Source organism: Suricata suricatta, chromosome 2, assembly GCF_006229205.1.
Source record: "Suricata suricatta isolate VVHF042 chromosome 2, meerkat_22Aug2017_6uvM2_HiC, whole genome shotgun sequence".
NCBI classification, from domain to species: domain Eukaryota; kingdom Metazoa; phylum Chordata; class Mammalia; order Carnivora; family Herpestidae; genus Suricata; species Suricata suricatta.
In genome coordinates, this window is record NC_043701.1 from 129335939 (window position 1) to 129355536 (window position 19598).

A 19598-nucleotide genomic window follows, 5' to 3' on the forward strand; every position below is an offset into this window, starting at 1 on the left:
TATATATATATATATATATATATATATATATATATATATATATATATATATATATATATATATATATATATATATACCACATCTTCTTGATCCACTCATCAGGTGATGGACATTTAGGCTCTTTCCATGATTTGGTTATTGTTGACCGTGATGCTATGAACATTGGGGTACATGTGCCCCTATCCATCAGCACTCTGTATCCCTTGGGTAAATCCCTAGCATGCTATTACTGGGTCATAGGGGAGTTGATAGTTTTTTGAGGAACCTCCACACTGTTTTCCAGAGCGGCTGCACCAGTTTACATTGCCACCAACAGTGTAGGAGGGTGCCTGTCTCTCCACACCCTCATCAGCATCTATAATCTCTTGATTTGTTCATTTTAGCCACTCTGACTGGCATGAGGTGGTATCTCAGTATGGTTTTGATTTCTGTTTCCCTGACGATGAGTGATGTTGAGCATCATTTCATGTACCTGTTGGCCATCTGGATGTCCTCTTTGCAGAAGTGTCTGTTTATGTCTTCTGCCCATTTCTTCACTGGATTATTCATTTTTCAGGTAGAGTTTGGTGAGTTCCTTGTAGATTTTGGATACTAGCCCTTATCTGATATGTCATTTGCAACTATCTTTTCCCATTCTGTCGGTTGCCTATTAGTTTTCTTGATTGTTCCCTTTGCAGTGCAGAAGCTTTTTATCTTGTGAGGTCCCTATAGTTCATTTTTGCTTTCATTTCCCTTGCCTTCAGGGATGTGTTGTGACAGGAGATTGCTGTGGTTGAGGTCAAGGAGATTTTTTCCTACTTTCTCCTCGAGGGTTTTGATGGTTTCCTGTCTCACATTCAGGTCCTTCAGCCATTTTGAGTTTATTTTTGTGGATGGTGTAAGAAAGTGGTCTAGTTGAAACTATTCTTTACAATCCTTTAAAAATACAATAGAATATGCTATAGACTAGATGTTTGTGTCCCTCTGCCCCTCCACATTCATATGTTGAAACCTAATCTCCAGTGTGATGGTGTTCCGAGGTGGGGCATTCTGGAGTGATTAGGTCATAAGGAGAGGGCCCTCATGAAGGGACTCATGCTCTTATAAGAGAGACCCCTGAGAGACCCCTGACCCCTTATCATGTGAAGTTACAGAGAAAAGAGGACATCTCTATGAACCAGGAAGCAGGCCCCTAATAGCCACAGAATCTGCTGGCTTCTTGATCTTGGGTTTCCCAGATTCCAGAACTATAAGAAATGTTTCTGTTGATAAAAAACCACCCAATCTGTGGTATTCTGTTGATGTAACCTAAATGGACCAGAACACAAACTTTTTCTTTAAATATTCTTGTTATGTTGGAATATATATGAAGCTAATATAGCAAAATGTTTATTATGATATTATTTAAACAATTTTGGCTTTATATTCAAAGCACAGCCATACATGGAAAATAGAACATCCAATATTAAGGTACAAATTTGGTTAGGAGACATTTATAGTTACTCTCAAGTTCCTTTGTTTTACTATGAGAAATTATAAGAAATTTGGGGAATGTATATATAGGAATAAATTTTACTGTGTGCCTCTGGTGCTTGCCATGTTCCTTCATAGAATTTTTTCTAAATGAAAAGCTTAGAAAACTGACTTCTGTCAATATAAATGACTATAAGTGACTTTTGATTGCTATTCTCTTGAATTTTTTGAGACTTTCTTAGAAGAGCACCTCAACATCAATACAAAATTAGCAAATTTGCTTAGCAAGGAGCATCAAGTAATTGCTTTTGCTGAGTATAGGCAAAAAGGCAAGTGTGATGGAAAGTAGAGAACATTAATACTGGGAAGTATGAACATTAAACCAACATAGACTCATGGCATCTTAATATTATTTCTCGCTCCCGATCTTGCCATTTAACCAGTTATGAATTCCCTGGTTCTGTAAATACCACAAAAGGGAAAACTTTTTTTTTGACCTCTAAGTCTCATTTTACACAAAGTTTGGCAAGTCTCGGATTTGGTACCAAAAGTAAATTGATGTCCTATGTATTGATTTGGTGGCAGATATCCATCAATAGGATAAATTGGACTCTTCCTCAACATATATGTCATTAAAACTCACTCATTGCGAGGCACCTGGGTATCTCAGTCGGTAGAGTGTCAGACTGGCCCAGGTCATGATCTCACAGTTCGTGGGTTTGAGCCCCACGTCAGGCTCTGTGTGGGCAGCTCAGAGCCTGGAGCCTGCTTCTGATACTGTGTGTGTCTCCCTTTCTGCCCCTCCCTTGCTCATGATCCGTCTCTCTTTCTCTCTATCTCTCAAAAATAAATTGTTAAAAAAATTTTTTAATAAATTAAAAAACTCACTTGCTGCAAATGAAATGACACAAGAGGAAGCAATCAACCAAATACAAAGCATGAGACAAAGTAAAGTCCAAATGACTTGGTATCTCCCAACATATCAACGGCATTACAAAATTAAAGAGATTTCAGAAACATGAAAACCAAACGTAATATCTGTGTTTTGCTTAATTCTTGACAAGCCACTTTTATGAACTTATTGGTAATTTTGTTAGGTGCAATAATACCAGATGGTTAAATTAACCCTATTGGTTAGAATCGCATACTAAAATACACATGGGTAAACTGACATGATTTCTGAGATTTTCTTTTAAGATATTCTAGAGGCTAAAAATAGTATGTGTATGTGGGAAGAGGGATGGAGATAGACAAAAAAATTAGCAAAATATTGATAAATGTCAAAGTTAATGTTTATTATACTATTTAATTTTATGTATGTTTTTAAATTCCGCTTAAAAAATAAAAATAATTGTTTCCTCAAGGTCACATAGCCTTTTCAGTCTTCCGAAGCCTACCAGTAAGTATTAATACTGTCTTTTATTTTTTCCTATCCCCAAATTTAGCTTAGGGCTACCGCTGAAAGAAGTGATGCAATGAAACCTGAAAATACAGACCGGCGCTACAGCATAAATGTACCTTCAGGGGAGGGAGAAAGAGATGTGCTGGGTAACTTTATAAGGTCTCATTCATTTGAATTGCTTCATTTCAGAAAGACATTGAAAGACCATTTTAATAGTCAGACCTGGAACTTTCTTTATCCATTTATCTAAGTCAGAGATGTTCACTCATAACCATATGTGGCCAAACAGGGTATTAATAGAGCCCTTTAAGCAGGCAAATGGAAACTAAGGATACTTCAGAGACATGTTAATGGTCATGAAAGACTAGGATATAATTACAAATGTACTAATGCATATGTGTATTCTAACAACTAGAAATAAAGAAAATCGTATTCATAGCTGTAGGGAACTGTTAGCATTCTGACAACTCTACCACATGATAAGGTAACTGAGTCAAAAACATTAAGCTCTTTACAATATCTAGATCAAATGCATTTACCAGTGAAAGCATTTCATGAGTTAGAACACTGAATGGCAATGATGTATGCTGTAAAATAAACGGTTGTGGTATTAAAATTGTAGTAAAAAGGAAATACTGAAGAATTTTTTTAATTGGTCAATTCTGACTTTGCTCTTGGCCATGTTAATGCCCCTTGATACATGTTTGTTGCAGTATATGCTGATGACCAAAGAATCTAGACAGAATCAAAGAGAATCAATTTTCACATAGGTACTCTGATTCCAGAAACAATTTATACCACTGTATAGTCTACAAAGCATTTAAACATAAACTATGGAAATTGATCCTAAATAAAAGGCTTCAAGATTTACAACACAGGTTTTTTGCATCCCATTTTGCAGATAAGCAAACTGAAATCCTGAGAAGTTTGGCCAGAATCAGTTCCAAATTCCAAATGTCAACTGACACATGCAATAAAAAGTGTATGTCATTCTCTAAATTATTTTAGAAAGACATTTTAGATTCACTGAATTTATTTTCCAGTATACTTAGTCCAAATGTTCCTGTACTTGGTCTTGATGTAATTTTTAGTTTTCATCAAAGCTTTTGGTTCTGTTGCCTTCCTTAGCCCTATGCAAAGATACTGCCTCTGCCTGGGCCATCTGAATAGAAATCCATGTTGCTATTGTTTAGTGGCTAATTTTGCTAATCATTTTATAAAATATTTTAAAAATACATTATGTTCCTTTGAGGCTAATATGAAGATGTTTTCAAAAATTAAAGCCCCACAAAACTGAAGAAAAGTGAGAGCCAAATTGAAATTTAATTCAAATGCACTGATTTTTTGTGTTTCTAAAGTTTATTTATAAATTACCTTGGAGAATTGTTGATCCTATTCCTGAAAGTTGACCCACAGAAGCAACTAATGGCTTCACCTTCCCTCTAGTTGCTCAGCTCAGAAAATAGGAATCATCTTTAATTTCTCTCTTTATCTCATACCTCTCATACTTCTAATCCATTAGAAAACTCCTGTTAGTTTTACCTAAACGTATATCCAAAAATTAACCAATCTCATCAGTTTCTGTTTCTACACTGGTCCAAGCCACCATCATCTCTCTCCTGGATTGGAACAATGGCCTCCTTACTGACCTCCATGCTTTTATTCTTGTCTTTTTAGAGTTTGTTCCCATTAACAGCAGTGTGAGAGATCCTTCAATAGGTAACTTGATCATAGTTTTACTCTGCACAAAATCTTGAATTGGTTCCCAGTTTTCTCCAGAATAAAGCCAAAGTTTTTTTCAATATGAAGCCCTCCATGACCTAAGACCTAATATGTCTCTGACTTCAACTCTAATTCATTTACCCCTTGCTCTCCCCATTCTAGACCAATTGGCCTGTTTGCTATTCATTAAACATAAGATCTGCACCCACCTGAGGGCCTTTACACAAGCCACTCCCCATATATATTTAAGGTCAACAACCTCATCTCCTTCCAGAGTTTGCTCAAGCCGCTTTCTTAGTGGCCCTAACCATCCCAGTTTAACAGTACAAGAAACACTCTTAAGTATAGAAGACAAACTGATGGTTACCAGAGGGAAGGTGGGGTGGAGGATGGGTCAAATTAGGTGATGGGATTAATGAGTGCACTTGTAATGAGCACCAGCTATTGTACATCCAAGTGCTGAATCACTAAATTCTACACCTGAAACTGACATTACACTATATGTTAACTAACTGGAATTTAAATAAAAACTTCACAATCTACCTCACCCTCTATACTCCCTATCTTCCCTAATCTCGCTTTTCTTTTTTATATAGTACCTGCTACCTAATAGTATACTATTTCTGGTTTTCTGGTTTATGTCATCCCTTTAGAATATATGCTTAGATCTTTGCTTTGTACACTGATGTCTTCCAAGTGTCTGGGACAGCATGTGGGTACACAAACTATGTGTTTGTGAAATGCGTGAAATCTCTGACACCAACCATTGTTAATGTAACACTGCATCTTCTTTAAGCCCTGATTTTCTAAGTTTTTTTGGCAATTCAGTTTCATATTGGACTGAAGTTGGATATTATATACTGAGATTAAATTTATCTACCTAATTTAAACAAAATATGTGCAGCTATTTGAAGTAGTATAAATACAGTTTTGAAAAGTCTTTAGGTGCATGACTATGCTGTATAATTGTATAAATCATTAAAGTTCTAGATTCATTTGGGAAAATTTAACTTAGGTAGTTTATGGTTTGTTCTGCTGTGGCGTAAGTGGAAGAGAATTTTAAATATGGAATGTAGTATAATTTTGGTTCTGTTGAAAGGCAAATCAGAACTAATCGTCTTGCTATAGTCAACAAGTAAAAGAAGGATAAACCTTTAGTGTAATAGCAAATTACTATAATATTTTAGAATATAAAGATTTTTTAAATTTTTTTTGAAAGACCACTCTACGTCTTTGTGCTAATTTCTGCAGCTTCAAGTATTAAGCTCCTTTGAACTGTATTATTTTATTTTGGGATTTTTCCACACCCCATGAATGGTCTTCCTCCATGCTTTTGATTACATTGAACCAAGACAGACCTGATGCTGATGCCAGCTTAAGGGCTAGTGTCAATGCAGAGGCCACACAGAGTACTTGGAGTCAGACCCAGTCCAACTACAGTTATTGATTACTGTTGAGAAAGAAACCAATGACCAATATTAGGAGGAAATATCAGTTATGAGCTTAGAGGGGTGAATGTGAAGTCAGAACTATGGAGCAAGATAAGATCAGAAGCCAAGGTATCAGAAAAATATCTGAAAACTAAGGATAAGGTATGGAACACAGAAGAAAATGTTATTCACCATAAAGAATCTAAGATTTCTCCCAGGAAAAGTAAAGTGAGAGAATTACATTCTCACTGGGCTCCTCTGTGTTCTTGTCTCTAGGGAATGAGGGAAAGAGAAGTAGCACAAAGTTGATGGGACCTCCAGCCATCTTAGAAAAGATCTCTGTAGCTGCTAGGCAAAACAGACATCTCAAAGGCTACTTTCCATGGAGAAGCAAGGAAAGGAGAAAATCAGGGGCTCTCAAGCAATGGAGATATGGGAGGGGGGTTACACATATGATTCCCCTCAGTATTCTTTAATAGATACAAGTTGCCAAGCCCCATTTCAGATGTGAGATGATAAAAGTTGTAATCTGTCAAACGGAATATTCAAAAGTATATTTATTGTTCTTATGACACTTGTAATTTAACTATGAAGATAAGATGTCTAAGTAAAAAGTGAAGATCACTTGCTGACCATATAAATATTTGTACTTTCTAGCTTATTGCCTTTTTAACACACATTCTTTAAGAACACTTTCTCCTGGGGCACTTGGGTGGCTCAGTCGGTCTGGCTTCGGCTCAGGTCATAATCTCACAGTTCGTGGGTTTAAGCCCCGCATCGGGCTCTGTGCTGACAGCTCAGAGCCTGGAGCCTGCTTCAGATTCTGTATCTCCCTCTCTCTGTGACCCTCCCCTGCTTGTACTGTCTCTCTCTGTCTCTCAAAAATAAATAAAAAACATTTTTAAAAATTTTTAAAGGAAAAAAGAACACTTTCTCCAAAATTGTATTTAGTATCATTGGCTCAGGAACTCTGAAGAAGTCAACCCCATGTACACAAGACTAGCATTATACACCCAGTTTGTCTTATATCAAATGTACTTGTGACCCCCATAAAAGTGTATTTATTCAATAATTGAGTGTCTATTATGTGTCAAGCACTGTTCTAGGTATTAGGGAAACTGAAGTAGACAAAACACTGCCTTTATCCTCATTGAACTTGCATCACAATGTCATAAACTTTTATACCCTGTCTTCCTACTAGGGGAAAATTTATTATTTTTCATCACTCCCTTACAGTGCATTTCTTAAGCTTAGTTGTCCATCAGTCCATGGATAAGTGCAGCCTCTTCCAGCCCATAAATCAGAACTTGGGGGAAAGACTGAGAAGTATATCTTTTTAACAAGCTCTCTGAGGGCTTTATATGCAATGATGGCATGGATCATTTGGGGGGAGCCACTGCTCTTTTCATAGCATACTATCTGAGGAATTGGTGATTTTCACTGGACTATTTCTGTGGGACTCCTTTGATTGCCATGACTAATATTCTTAGGGAATGTGAAAGCTCTCTGGGGTTTTCCACAGTCAATTCCCCCAACAAAGACTAACAAGGCAAACTATTTATCTTTAAACAAAATTATTTTCTCTATAGGACAGATATTCTACTTTAGGAAAGAAAAGAATCAAATATTAATTATTATTAATGGTGATCCACAGAACCAAAAGATTCATTTTAAAGATAAAGTTGAAATGATGGAGATTTAGGAAGTTCTCTGGTTAAAAGAAGGTCAAATTGAGTGAATCCTACAAATCCGTTGTGAACAATATAAATATGTTCATCAAACAGGCTCTTTGTGAGTTAATGAAAGTATAGTCAATATTCAATACTAAACAATATGCAATGACAGCAAATAAAGTTGATATTCAAAAAAAAAAAAAGCTAACACAGGCTTGTTTGTGTCCACACACTATTCTAAATACTCTACAGATATTAAGATGACAATTCTCTAACCTTCTGAGGAATGTTTTTCTGTTATCATAGTTATTTTCTAGAAGAGAAAATGAGGCATACAGAAGATAAGTAACCCATTATGGCCAGGATTTGATCTTAGGTGCAAAAATCTATACTCTTAATCACTAGCCTATACTGCTTCTCATTAGTTTTTAGAATACTTCTTCAAAGAGTCATAGCGAAGAAGTTTATACAAATCTATTCTAGGAATCAAAAATTTTATTATTTTATTTTATTCTGTTATGTTTTATTTTGCTTTATTTTTTTTATTACAGCCTCCATGCCCTAGTGTCCTAATCAGCCTAGTGTTTACTTAACTCATTTTAAGATGAAGATAACACTGTTGTTGAAGCAGGATCATCTAGTGGTTAGAGGTTCAAGTATAAGAGAGATACGGTTTTGAATCTCAGCTTTGCCACTTACTTGCTTTATAAATTTCAGCGAGTTCCCTCTCCAAGTCTCAGTTTCCTCATCTTTAAAATGAACGTTATAATGGGACCTACTTTGTAATATTGTTTAAAGATACAAGATAGCTCATTTACAACAACTTAGAGAGTATTCCATAAAAATTATTAGTATAATAAATAGCAGCAGCATCAGTAAACTGAACCAAATGATCTCTTGATTCTTCTACTTGCACTAAAAATGGTTTCTCTTCTAATTACAAATAATAGCATCCAAAACAACAAATTCAGCTGTAAGTCATTAAACCAATTATTTCTTTTGTAGGAAAACCAGAAAGGCTATTGGACACATTAATTTATATGTCATTAGTTATCGTCTCTATTCCAGAATGTGTTCCAGCATCCTGAGACACCTTGCATAATACAATCACTGTGACTCCAAAGGTCAAATGGTCAGACAGGCAGTTAATGCTTCTCTGTGAAAAGCTCAATAATTCATTTTATAAATTTCAGCTCAAAGCTTATGTTGAGGTTAAGAAAAATTGACATTCGGTCTGTGAACTTAATGTCAAGGTCCAGAAAAACTCTAGGCAGTACATGCTTAGCGATTAAGTGGACGCAGACAATAAAGACATTGCCAAAATGTAAAACAAGACTCGGAAATTACAGAAAATGTTGCTAGTTATTGATTATGGTGACCATTCAGTTCCCATTGAGCCACCCAAAAGAATCATTCATTTTCCAGCAGAGAGCCTGCTCATTTGCAAGATAAAAGAGAGGCATTTCTGCACATGCCCATAATGTTCTTCACCACTGGGGGCAGCTTTACATAAGACTGCATTCACTGAAACCAAAGCAACAGTCCGAGCAGCTTTCAGAATGACAGTCTGCAGAAGTGAGCTGAGCGTGTGTGCGGTACGGGGCTCTCCTGTCTCCTGGGCTCCAACGCAGCTCGGTGGCTGAAGTGGGTGCTCACCACCAGAAATGCTGGGCTATGGAATACAGATGTGGCAGCTCAGGTAGCCCCACGTTGCCGGGAGGAATACATCATGCTTTCCGATAAGAAGAAATTGTAGAAGCCAGTTTTTTTTAACGACCCCCCCCCCAAAAACTGTAAAGATGCAAAAACGTAATATCCACGAAGATCCTATTACCTAGGAAGATTTTGATGTTTTGCTACAAATGCGGTGTTGGAATTTATTTGTTCTTGGAGTGTTCTGCGTGGCTGGCAAAGAATAATGTTCCAAAATCGGTCCATCTCCCAAGGGGTCCAATTTTTCTTCCTGGGTGTCAGCGAGCCCTGACTCACTACAGTGCAGCTGACAGGGGCTGTCATGCAAGTGGCCCCTTAAGCCAAAGCAAAAGACCTAAGGACGACCTTTGAACAATACAAAGGATGGGTATGTTTTGTCATTTTTCTTCTTTCCTTCTTAAAAACAAAAACAAAAACAAAAACAAAACCCTTTAGTCTGTGTTGTAATTCTGCCTTAATTATTTTGGAGATTACCTTTCTGTCCTTAAGACTATAAATTCAATTGCTTAGTGGACACGTTTCCTTGCTTAACTATTAAAAAAAAAACACCTAAAAACAATTCTCTTTACATTTCAAGGAGGGGATATTTGATATTAAATGTTGTTATCTAGATTTAAATCTTTATAAAAGAAAATACATGCCTTTTTTTTGCTTGCTTAAAAATAAATGAATTCCTTTTTGGGGGGATAACTTTTCTAAGTTGTTTTTATTTCCAGGTTTCAATGTAATTAGGCTACTGAGCGGATCAGCTGTAGCACTGGTTATAGCCCCCACTGTCTTACTGACAATGCTTTCTTCTGCCGAACGAGGATGCCCTAAGGGCTGTAGGTGTGAAGGCAAAATGGTATATTGTGAATCTCAGAAATTACAGGAGATACCCTCAAGTATATCTGCTGGTTGCTTAGGTTTGTCCCTTCGCTATAACAGCCTTCAAAAACTTAAGTATAATCAATTTAAAGGGCTCAACCAGCTCACCTGGCTGTACCTTGACCATAACCATATCAGCAATATTGATGAGAATGCTTTTAATGGAATACGCAGACTCAAAGAGTTGATTCTGAGTTCCAACAGAATCTCCTATTTTCTCAACAATACCTTCAGACCTGTGACAAATTTACGGAACTTGGATCTGTCCTATAATCAGCTGCATTCTCTGGGATCTGAACAGTTTCGGGGCTTGCGGAAGCTGCTGAGTTTACATTTACGGTCTAACTCCCTGAGAACCATCCCCGTGCGAATATTCCAAGACTGCCGCAATCTGGAACTTTTGGACCTGGGATATAACCGGATCCGAAGTTTAGCCAGGAATGTCTTTGCTGGCATGATCAGACTCAAAGAACTTCACCTGGAGCACAATCAATTTTCTAAGCTCAACCTGGCCCTTTTTCCAAGGTTGGTGAGCCTTCAGAACCTTTACTTGCAGTGGAATAAAATCAGTGTCATAGGACAGACCATGTCCTGGACCTGGAGCTCGTTACAAAGGCTTGATTTGTCAGGCAATGAGATTGAAGCTTTTAGTGGACCTAGTGTTTTCCAGTGTGTCCCAAATCTGCAGCGCCTCAACCTGGATTCCAATAAGCTCACATTTATTGGTCAAGAGATTTTGGATTCTTGGATATCTCTCAATGACATCAGTCTTGCTGGGAATATATGGGAATGCAGCAGAAATATTTGTTCCCTGGTAAATTGGCTGAAAAGTTTTAAAGGTCTGAGGGAGAATACAATTATCTGTGCCAGTCCCAAAGAGCTGCAAGGAGTAAATGTGATCGATGCAGTGAAGAACTACAGCATCTGTGGCAAAAGTACCACGGAGAGGTTTGATCTGGCCAGGGCTCTCCCCAAGCCAACATTTAAGCCTAAACTCCCCAGGCCGAAGCACGAGAGCAAACCCCCGTTGCCCCCCACGGTGGGAGCCACGGAGCCTGGCCCAGAGACTGATGCTGACACCGAGCACATCTCTTTCCATAAAATCATCGCAGGGAGCGTGGCCCTTTTCCTGTCCGTGCTTGTCATCCTGCTCGTTATCTACGTGTCATGGAAGCGGTACCCTGCGAGCATGAAGCAGCTGCAGCAGCGCTCCCTCATGCGAAGGCACAGGAAAAAGAAAAGACAGTCCCTAAAGCAAATGACTCCCAGCACCCAGGAATTTTATGTAGATTATAAGCCCACCAACACGGAGACCAGCGAGATGCTGCTGAATGGGACGGGACCCTGCACCTATAACAAATCAGGCTCCAGGGAGTGTGAGGTATGAACCATTGTGATAAAAGCGCTCTTAAAAGCTGGGAAATAAGTGGTGCTTTACTGAACTCTGGTGACTATAAAGGGAACGTGGTGCCCCCTCCCCTTCCCTCTCCCTCCCGCTTTGCTGGCAAGGTCCCTCCCGGTCAGTGTTAGTACACTCATAGTACTGGTCATTTTCCTCTGGTCCATAATCAACCCACTGAAATCGAAATACCACAATCAATGCAAAGCTCAAACTCTGGTTTGATAGAATGCCTATTGTATAAGACTCTAGGTTCATTGCATTAATCTCTCACTTGTTTTAAGATAAAACTTCTTTCGTAAGTAGTCCCCCACATGTGCTGTTATTTCTCTTCGGGTAGGACCAAATCTACAGTTCTGGAAGGTCTGCAGTTCACTGGTGAATCAAGGAAAAAGTGAATGATCCCTGGTACTGGAAGCTTGAACTGATTCTAGGAGAATGCTTGATTATAGGGACATTTCGATACAGAGCCTTAAAACACTGTCTAGCTTAAAAAGAAAATTGTAGAAAACTATCAAAAGATGGTGCTGGGTTAAGGAAGTGCCATGGGCAGTTTTCAGAGGTGTTTGAATTACAGTGAAGCAAGCCTAGGGGAAAGCGTTGAAGGGTTAAAATGCTGCAAATAGGAAATTGAAAAATGTGAGGAGAGGGTAAAAATACAAAGTTTTAGACTTGAAGCCTTATCTCTGAAATCTTCCTTGTAAAATCGAACCAGAGGCTTCACTCAGTTTCTCCTAGCCTTTATTTAGCCTAAATTTAAAAAATAACTAATTAAATAACCACGAAACAAATTCGAGGTGGCAGATTTCTCTACTGTTCCTCACCTTAGGGAGTTTTCAGAGATGAGGTTTGCAAATGGGAAGGCAGCTTGCTATTTGCATGTGGCTGGGAGCTTACCAGAATTTCTTTCCAGGTCTTTCAAGGACTGCAATGTAGTGAGTGGAATCTTTAGCTCTGTCTGTTCTTCTGTCTGGGATTTGTCAGGCAGTCCTGTTGTGTTCCATTATGTGCCCTGCACACACTAGTCCCCTCATGACTGATGCTTCATTCAGAGGCATAAGAGAGAACACATTCCAAGACCTGCCTTCCACCAAAAGCTTCATTGAAAAGAATGACTTTGATAATACCTTAATAAAGGCATAAAATAAATCTTAGAGGAAGAAAGACCAACCCTATGGCAGTTGTCTTTTGCTTTTTTATTGTTGACATTACAGCATCCCTATGTTCATCTATATTGTGAACTCATCCATCAGTATGAATCTGTACGGACCCTGCTGGCAACCTGCAAACTGCATGCATGTTTTTATGTCGTAGGTGAAAGTTTATTGACTGCAGCACAAATATCATGCCTTCTGTATTTAAGTAACTTTGACCACAGTTCATTAAGATTTTAGAAAATGTCTTTGGTCTGTATTTGTATCCTTTCATCCTCCAAAATGAACAATCCTATTATAGGAGCAAAAATCAGGAATTGCAACATTGAGTCTTTTCTCATTTAATTTGGCTTGCCAAGCCCCACATCTTTAACCACGTCCCTGTTCTTTCAAAACAAAATCACTGCAGCAAAAAAGAAAAAGTGGATGGCTATTTTTTAACCAGCTTTTTTATATAGTTTGAAGTTTTTCATATGCCGAGAGGAAAAATCTAGGCAAGTCACCATGAATTATAATTGCAAGGAAGCCAGATTATTTAAAAAAAAAACAACACATACTTTTAAAAGCAATAAAGGAAAGGGGACATTTAAGTGGATTTCTCAAGGTACTCGGATTTTGATTAAACCTTAAAAGAGATGCCAGTTCAGAAAAGCATCATAGCTACAATATATTTACCTATGAATAATTGTTGAATGTATATTTATTAATGGTAAATAGTTACAGATTCCCAATTGATTAATAACGCAGATACTTCCTTCCAGTGCTATGAACTGGATGACTGAGCCTACTGTGATGTTTTCCACTGAAGTTGTAATTTTGCATTTTTCATAAAATGTCAGTAAATACATATTTCATTTCAAAAAGAAAATTTCTTTGATCAGCCTCATTTTTATCTGTACTAAAGATGATTGTATTAATTAAATGCAGTGTTAAAGTGAAAAAGCCCATTTCTATTCTTTGACTTGACCTTCTGCCTCATTTGTCACGGATTCCAAATAAATTTAGGCAAGGCATATTTGTACTTATATTCCGGAATTCTTGCAATTCTCATTGCTGCGATCCTACTGGTATATATAAAATATATTTGTTGTATTGAAAGCGTTTCTAAAATTCAGAGCCACTTCATGTGTAAGATTAAACAAAGGACCAACATTTTGAAGGCTGGTCATTTTTTAATGCCTAACTCATTTATAAATTCATTAATAATAATAGAACCAAAATAAAATCCCTAACTCATTTATAAATTCATTAATAATAATAGAACCAAAATAAAATCCCTTAGATTTTTAAAGTTATTTTGATTCATGGCATGAAATATTTCTTAAATAGACCCCCCCCCCCAACTTTGGGAATGAAGCTTCTCTAGTTCTTAGGATTTTCTGATCACAAATATATAACTCTTGTAGGCTAGACAATAACTAGTTCACCACCATAAATTTAACAAAGCCAACTTGGTCAATACTCTCCTGTTCAAAAGTTGTTGTTCTCACCTAGACCACATGGCACTTTCTGGACTACATACTATAAGTCTATTTTCATTAAGTATTTCAAACTCATTGCATATTAGAGAAATGTAATTGGTCTTCCATTTTCTATTCAAAATTTACATGAAGTATCTGACTTCCCTCAAGGGTGACGACAATTAAATAAACAGCCTGATCTATTGAACTACATAACACAGACGCGTCGATACAGAATGGATTCAGTCAGTACTTTGAATGTTTTACCAGAGAAAAAAGAAATGCAGTTTAGTCACTGAACTGCGTGGGTTTCTCCCCCATTTTGATGAGCCCCAGTACACAGAGTGCTACTGCAACATGGCTTTAATAGTCCCAGTGCCACAGTCTTCTAAGCAATACTTATGCAAGATATATTCCTTTTAAATGAGTTTATATTTTCCAAGAATGTTGACACTACATTTTTTCAAAGAATTTAAACCATTTTTTCTTGATTTGGTGAGTCAACTACCTAATGAGACTGGCAATAAACTGTATTTCTGTGGAGCAGCAGTGACCTCCAGTGGCTGGTGGGACCAACCACAGTTATTCATACAGCTATTCAGTTTTCCTAATGCTGAATCCTTACGTAAACATGACTTAAACCACATTTTTTGATCTGTGAATCAGAGTCAGATTTCATTTATTTCATCTCTCTGGTAATATAGTGTAATTTTTTAAGTTATATTTTGCCTATGACTTATTTAGTAATTCGCCCAGAGGCCATAGAACTGGTACTGAGGGCTAGAAATGTTTCTGTACACGAAGAGCAGGTAATAATGTTATAAGAATAGATAGGAAAGTCTTTAAAGTATTTACACTCATTGATGTTGGCCAGATATTCTGAATTTTTCATTTAATGGGTTAATATTTTCCATAAGCAGGATACTGAAATATAATGCAATTTAGATTCAGAAAGACAAATTTCAATATTAATATTGGAAGAATCAGCATCAGGTATTTACCAGTCAGTAGGAACATCTGAGCTGCCTCCCCTTCGGCTCTAGAACTCTTACTTTCTTGATTGTGCCAGTGACCTGTGCTTTGCCCCAGCGCTCTCCCCAGCCCTCCCCCTTCTCAGCCAGCTGAACACTGGCTCCATTAGGCTCCCTGACAATGATGTTACAGTCTAAGAGGTGATGATTCATGGATAATGAAATTATGCTCTCCTTCTGGGGAAGGATAATGCAGAGTCAGATTCGTAAATTTGGCAAGGGATATTACGATGTTGTAGGTGCAATGAAATATCTTCTCTTCCCTTGACATTTACCAAGAAAAGAACTTAAATAGTTTATTTAACATGTGGATTAGACCAGCATCAGAAATGAGCACCCAGCCATGAAGCCTAAGAAAAAGTGAGTTCCAGCTATGACATATGAGAATTGAACCATGAGAAATAAAAACTCAGAAACTGTGTTGTTTCTTCCATTCCCTTTTCCCTGGGTTCTCATTGGCATCTGGATCTGTAGCAAACCCACAGAGTTTTCTGTACTTGTACTTTCTTACCTGCCCATGTTCAAAGTCAAACACGCTTAGAAGAAACCATGAACATGAACAGTAATATCAGTAAATGTGAATTACAATGTTGTAAGAGAAACAGAATTGATGGAAGTTAAACAGCTTGTATTAAATGACTCGTGAAAACTAAGAAAAAAATAATACATAGGTGAAAGTGAGTTCACCTAATCTAATAGCTTACAGAATTTGAACCAAATTTTGCTTAGTCTCCAATGTCGTCAGTGATTTTTGCATAGCTATGTAGAATAAAATAGAAATATTACTGATAAAGTCTACATAAACATAGTTTACAGTTCTTTTTTATTTGAGGGAAATACCACAGCCATGTATGGTAGAATATGGGCCTTAGATTCAAGCTTCTCTGACATTTGCTAATCTAATGATTGCCGGCAAATTTCTTAGCTTTTCTGAACTTCAAGTTCCCCATCTGTAAAATGGGCATGTGTTATTGACTTCACATGGCTATTGAAAGAATAAAACTAGAGAAGTACTCTGTTAATTCTAAAATGGCAAATGCTTTTTCTTTTCAAAGAGTCCTTGGTAAGCTACTCAGGAGTTGCTGCTGGTGTTCTATGTTTGACCTGGGGCAAGAGATATTACTAACTTCTACATGACAGAAGCCCAAATCCATGGTACGTTAATGTGAATTCCGAGACTAGACAGCAAGAGCAGAACTTAGTTTGTCTTTGACCTTCCCTTTCCATAAATCAGTTTCTTCAACCTCATATTACCAGAGTCTTGAAATGTATTAATAATAATCACAACGTACAGTAGGCATAAAATAAAGATACCAACCGGAGAACAGTGAAGCAAAAGCTTATCAAAGTAAATAAAAATTCTAATTGTGTCCCACATCAGGTCCCTATAGTGAGGACTATCAAACAACATAGGTTGCCTATCCATCCCCTTTCTAGTAATATTTTGAGCACTTGTTCTCTTTATATGTATAACGTTTATGGCAAGATGACATCATTACTGAACGAAAAGTAATTGCTCATAACTTGTTATGGTGGGGTTAGCAGACATTCCAGGTGTCATCACATGACATCTACTTTGTTTCTTTTTTTTCCCAGTGAAAGACTATCCAAAATCTTCCCCTAGCATAGAAATTGCCATTGGCTTTATCAATTATTGTCATTGAAAATCCCGGGATTAAAAAAGACATAAAAACACAGAGGCTTTTTTATGAGTAGTACCCTATTCATTTAGGCAAATTAAATACTATGCTTTGTTTGGCCTTTCATCAGAAAAATGTCCAATGTAATCACAAATATCTCTCCACTGGATGCAGCTTGTCTTACCAAAAATGTACATGTATTTCCAAAATTATTATAATTTAAGTAGACAAACTAACTGTTGCTCTTTGACAGCTAAGTTTCTATGAAATCTCTAAAGTACAGAGAGAAGACAGTAGTTTTGCAGTGGAAAAAGTATTAGTAAAATTTATGCTACTTTACCTTCATAGGATTATTGGTGGATATTCTTGAGTTAGGTCTCCTAAACACGTAAGAAGAATTCCAGGAACACAGACTATCTGAGTCACGATAGAAGACTAAACTGAGACAATCTATTTTACAACTGTACTTTCTAATGACAAAACCCCATATGCAATAATAATCTATTTCATTAAAAAAAAAGAAAAGTAAAAGAGCTTCTCTCTTATCCAATCCAGCAAATGTTGTGATGAAAATTCATAACTTTCTTGACAATTCTTGATATTTTCCTTTTATTTGTCAGGGACTCCCACTCCCTATCTCCCAAGAATAAACTTCCTTTATACCTTTCTCCGACCCTTAAATTGTTGTTACCAACTTCACACATGTAAAAAAAATTGTTTTATATCACCAAACACAGTCTTCCTTCATATGAACCAACACATTCTGGTCACCTCACTCAGAGGAGTAGCCTGTTTCTAATAATAATAAAAAATAAACTATAAAACAAAATTTAAGTCTGGCTGAAATATAGGTGAATCATGGGTTAGCGGGGTATTAAAGCCTACTTCTATTTTCCTTCTTAATTACCTCCTAGAAAACAAAATATAGGACCTTATATATGGGAGTGTCAAATTACATTCCACCAATCAAAAACACTTATACCAGCGATCAGAATATTTGTTTTCTCAGGAATAAAATGGAAATTGGGAGAGGGGGCTCACATACAAAATGACAAGGCAAATACTACATTTAGCAAAGGCAATTTCTGTTAAAGCTTCATTGCATTAATTGTATCTGTCCAGGGTGTGAAATACATGTTGTCACTGAAGAGCAAAGAACTTCCAGTTAAATATAAATCCTTATTCAGCACTCTTGGGGCTCAAACTTATTAATGAAGTGGTGGTAAAGTGAAAATGTTCTTAGACAATAGTCTAAGACAATAGTGAGTCTATACTGTCAAGTGGCTTCAACGGGGTCATCTCCACATGTCGGTAAAAATTGCTTCTTAGCATTAATATTGATCTGTTATACATTCTGAAAGAAGCAACATGCTTACCCCTTCCCCTTTGAAGCAAACAACCAGAATCTCACAAGAATATTTAAAGGAAACTTGTAGAATACATCGTGATGAGGCTGAAGCAGGAGGGTGACTTTAAAAACCTCTGATAAAAGCGTGGTAGGATCACAATAGTGAAAGTCCTCTAAGGAGTTTAAAACCTAACTCCTCACTTAAGGGTCAGTGTTGGCATGTACTCATTGATTTGCACAATTTGTACGAAATTTTAGAGTGACAAGGCCTAAATACTTGATGGAGGTCCCGCCATTTATTCACTGGAAGGTTAGATAACATCACTAAATGATGACTAAATAGAATAATTACAGATTTGTTTAATACAGCAGAGGCCATATTATATAAGTATATTATGTTTCCCACCAAGCAAGGCATGTTGTAGATGTTTTGAAGGAAAATTCATATCCATCCTAAAAAAGGATAATTCACATTTTTTACACATTTGTCAATGTATGTTTATCTTTGTGTAATTGAGTCCTTATGTGACAGGAGTGTCTATGTAGGGCTTTTTGTTTATTTTTTTGTTTTTTGGGGGGTTTTTTTTTGCTTATTTTCTTAACATTTTATTAATTTTTGAGAGACAGAGAGAGACATTGTGATCAAGGGAGGGTCAGAGAGAGAGAGGGAGACACAGAATCTGAAGACAGGCTCCAGGCTCTGAGCTAGCTGTCAGCACAGAGCCTGACGTGGGGCTCGAACCCACAAACCGTGAGATCATGACCTGAGCCGAAGCCAGAGGCTTAACCGACTGAGCCACCCAGGGGCCTCATGTTTATTTGTTTTTAATATAAGAAAAGTCCTTAGATTGACTCTGTTTTCCTCTAAGTTTTATTCATTAATCCTGTACCTTGTCCTTTCTTTATAGGACTGGCCTAAAATAATTCCTACCTCACCCACACATGCTTCTGAAGCTAAATTCTGTATCTCCTGTTCCCATCTGGAAATGATATCCAGTGACTTACCATTAGGACATCCCTCTGCTAGCTAAATTCTAATCTGCCAGCATCATATTCTTCCTGGCCTGTGGCATCCATTCCAGCCCATCTCATGCCATTAAAAGGCAGCATGCACTTAGGTCTATGGACTTTTACAGGGAGATTGAATAGTAAAACATAAAAATCTACATATATTTTTATGGGCTTCACTTTGGTTGTTTTTATGGTCTAACACACAGAGATGTGTGGGGTCTTCATTAGTTTACACTAAAACGTAAAAGCATTAAGCTAGCTATAAATTAAAAAGAAAAGGTCAAGGTAGATTTTTT

At 37.1% G+C, this 19598-nt stretch overlaps 2 protein-coding genes across 3 annotated transcripts in view; one reads left to right on the forward strand and one right to left on the reverse strand.

The window, feature by feature from the left end:
* CTNNA3 (catenin alpha 3) overlaps positions 1-19598 on the reverse strand; it is a 1635386-nt gene that overhangs the window by 936986 nt on the left and 678802 nt on the right. The gene's annotated exons all lie outside the window — the stretch shown is intronic.
* The window catches only part of LRRTM3 (leucine rich repeat transmembrane neuronal 3), a 165628-nt gene continuing 155262 nt past the window's right edge, over positions 9233-19598 (forward strand). The window contains exons 1-2 of the mRNA XM_029931759.1: positions 9233-9759; positions 10109-11640. Of these exons, the coding sequence (XP_029787619.1) occupies positions 9756-9759; positions 10109-11640 (1536 nt within the window). The 5' untranslated portion in view covers positions 9233-9755. The remainder of the gene's footprint in view (positions 9760-10108; positions 11641-19598) is intronic.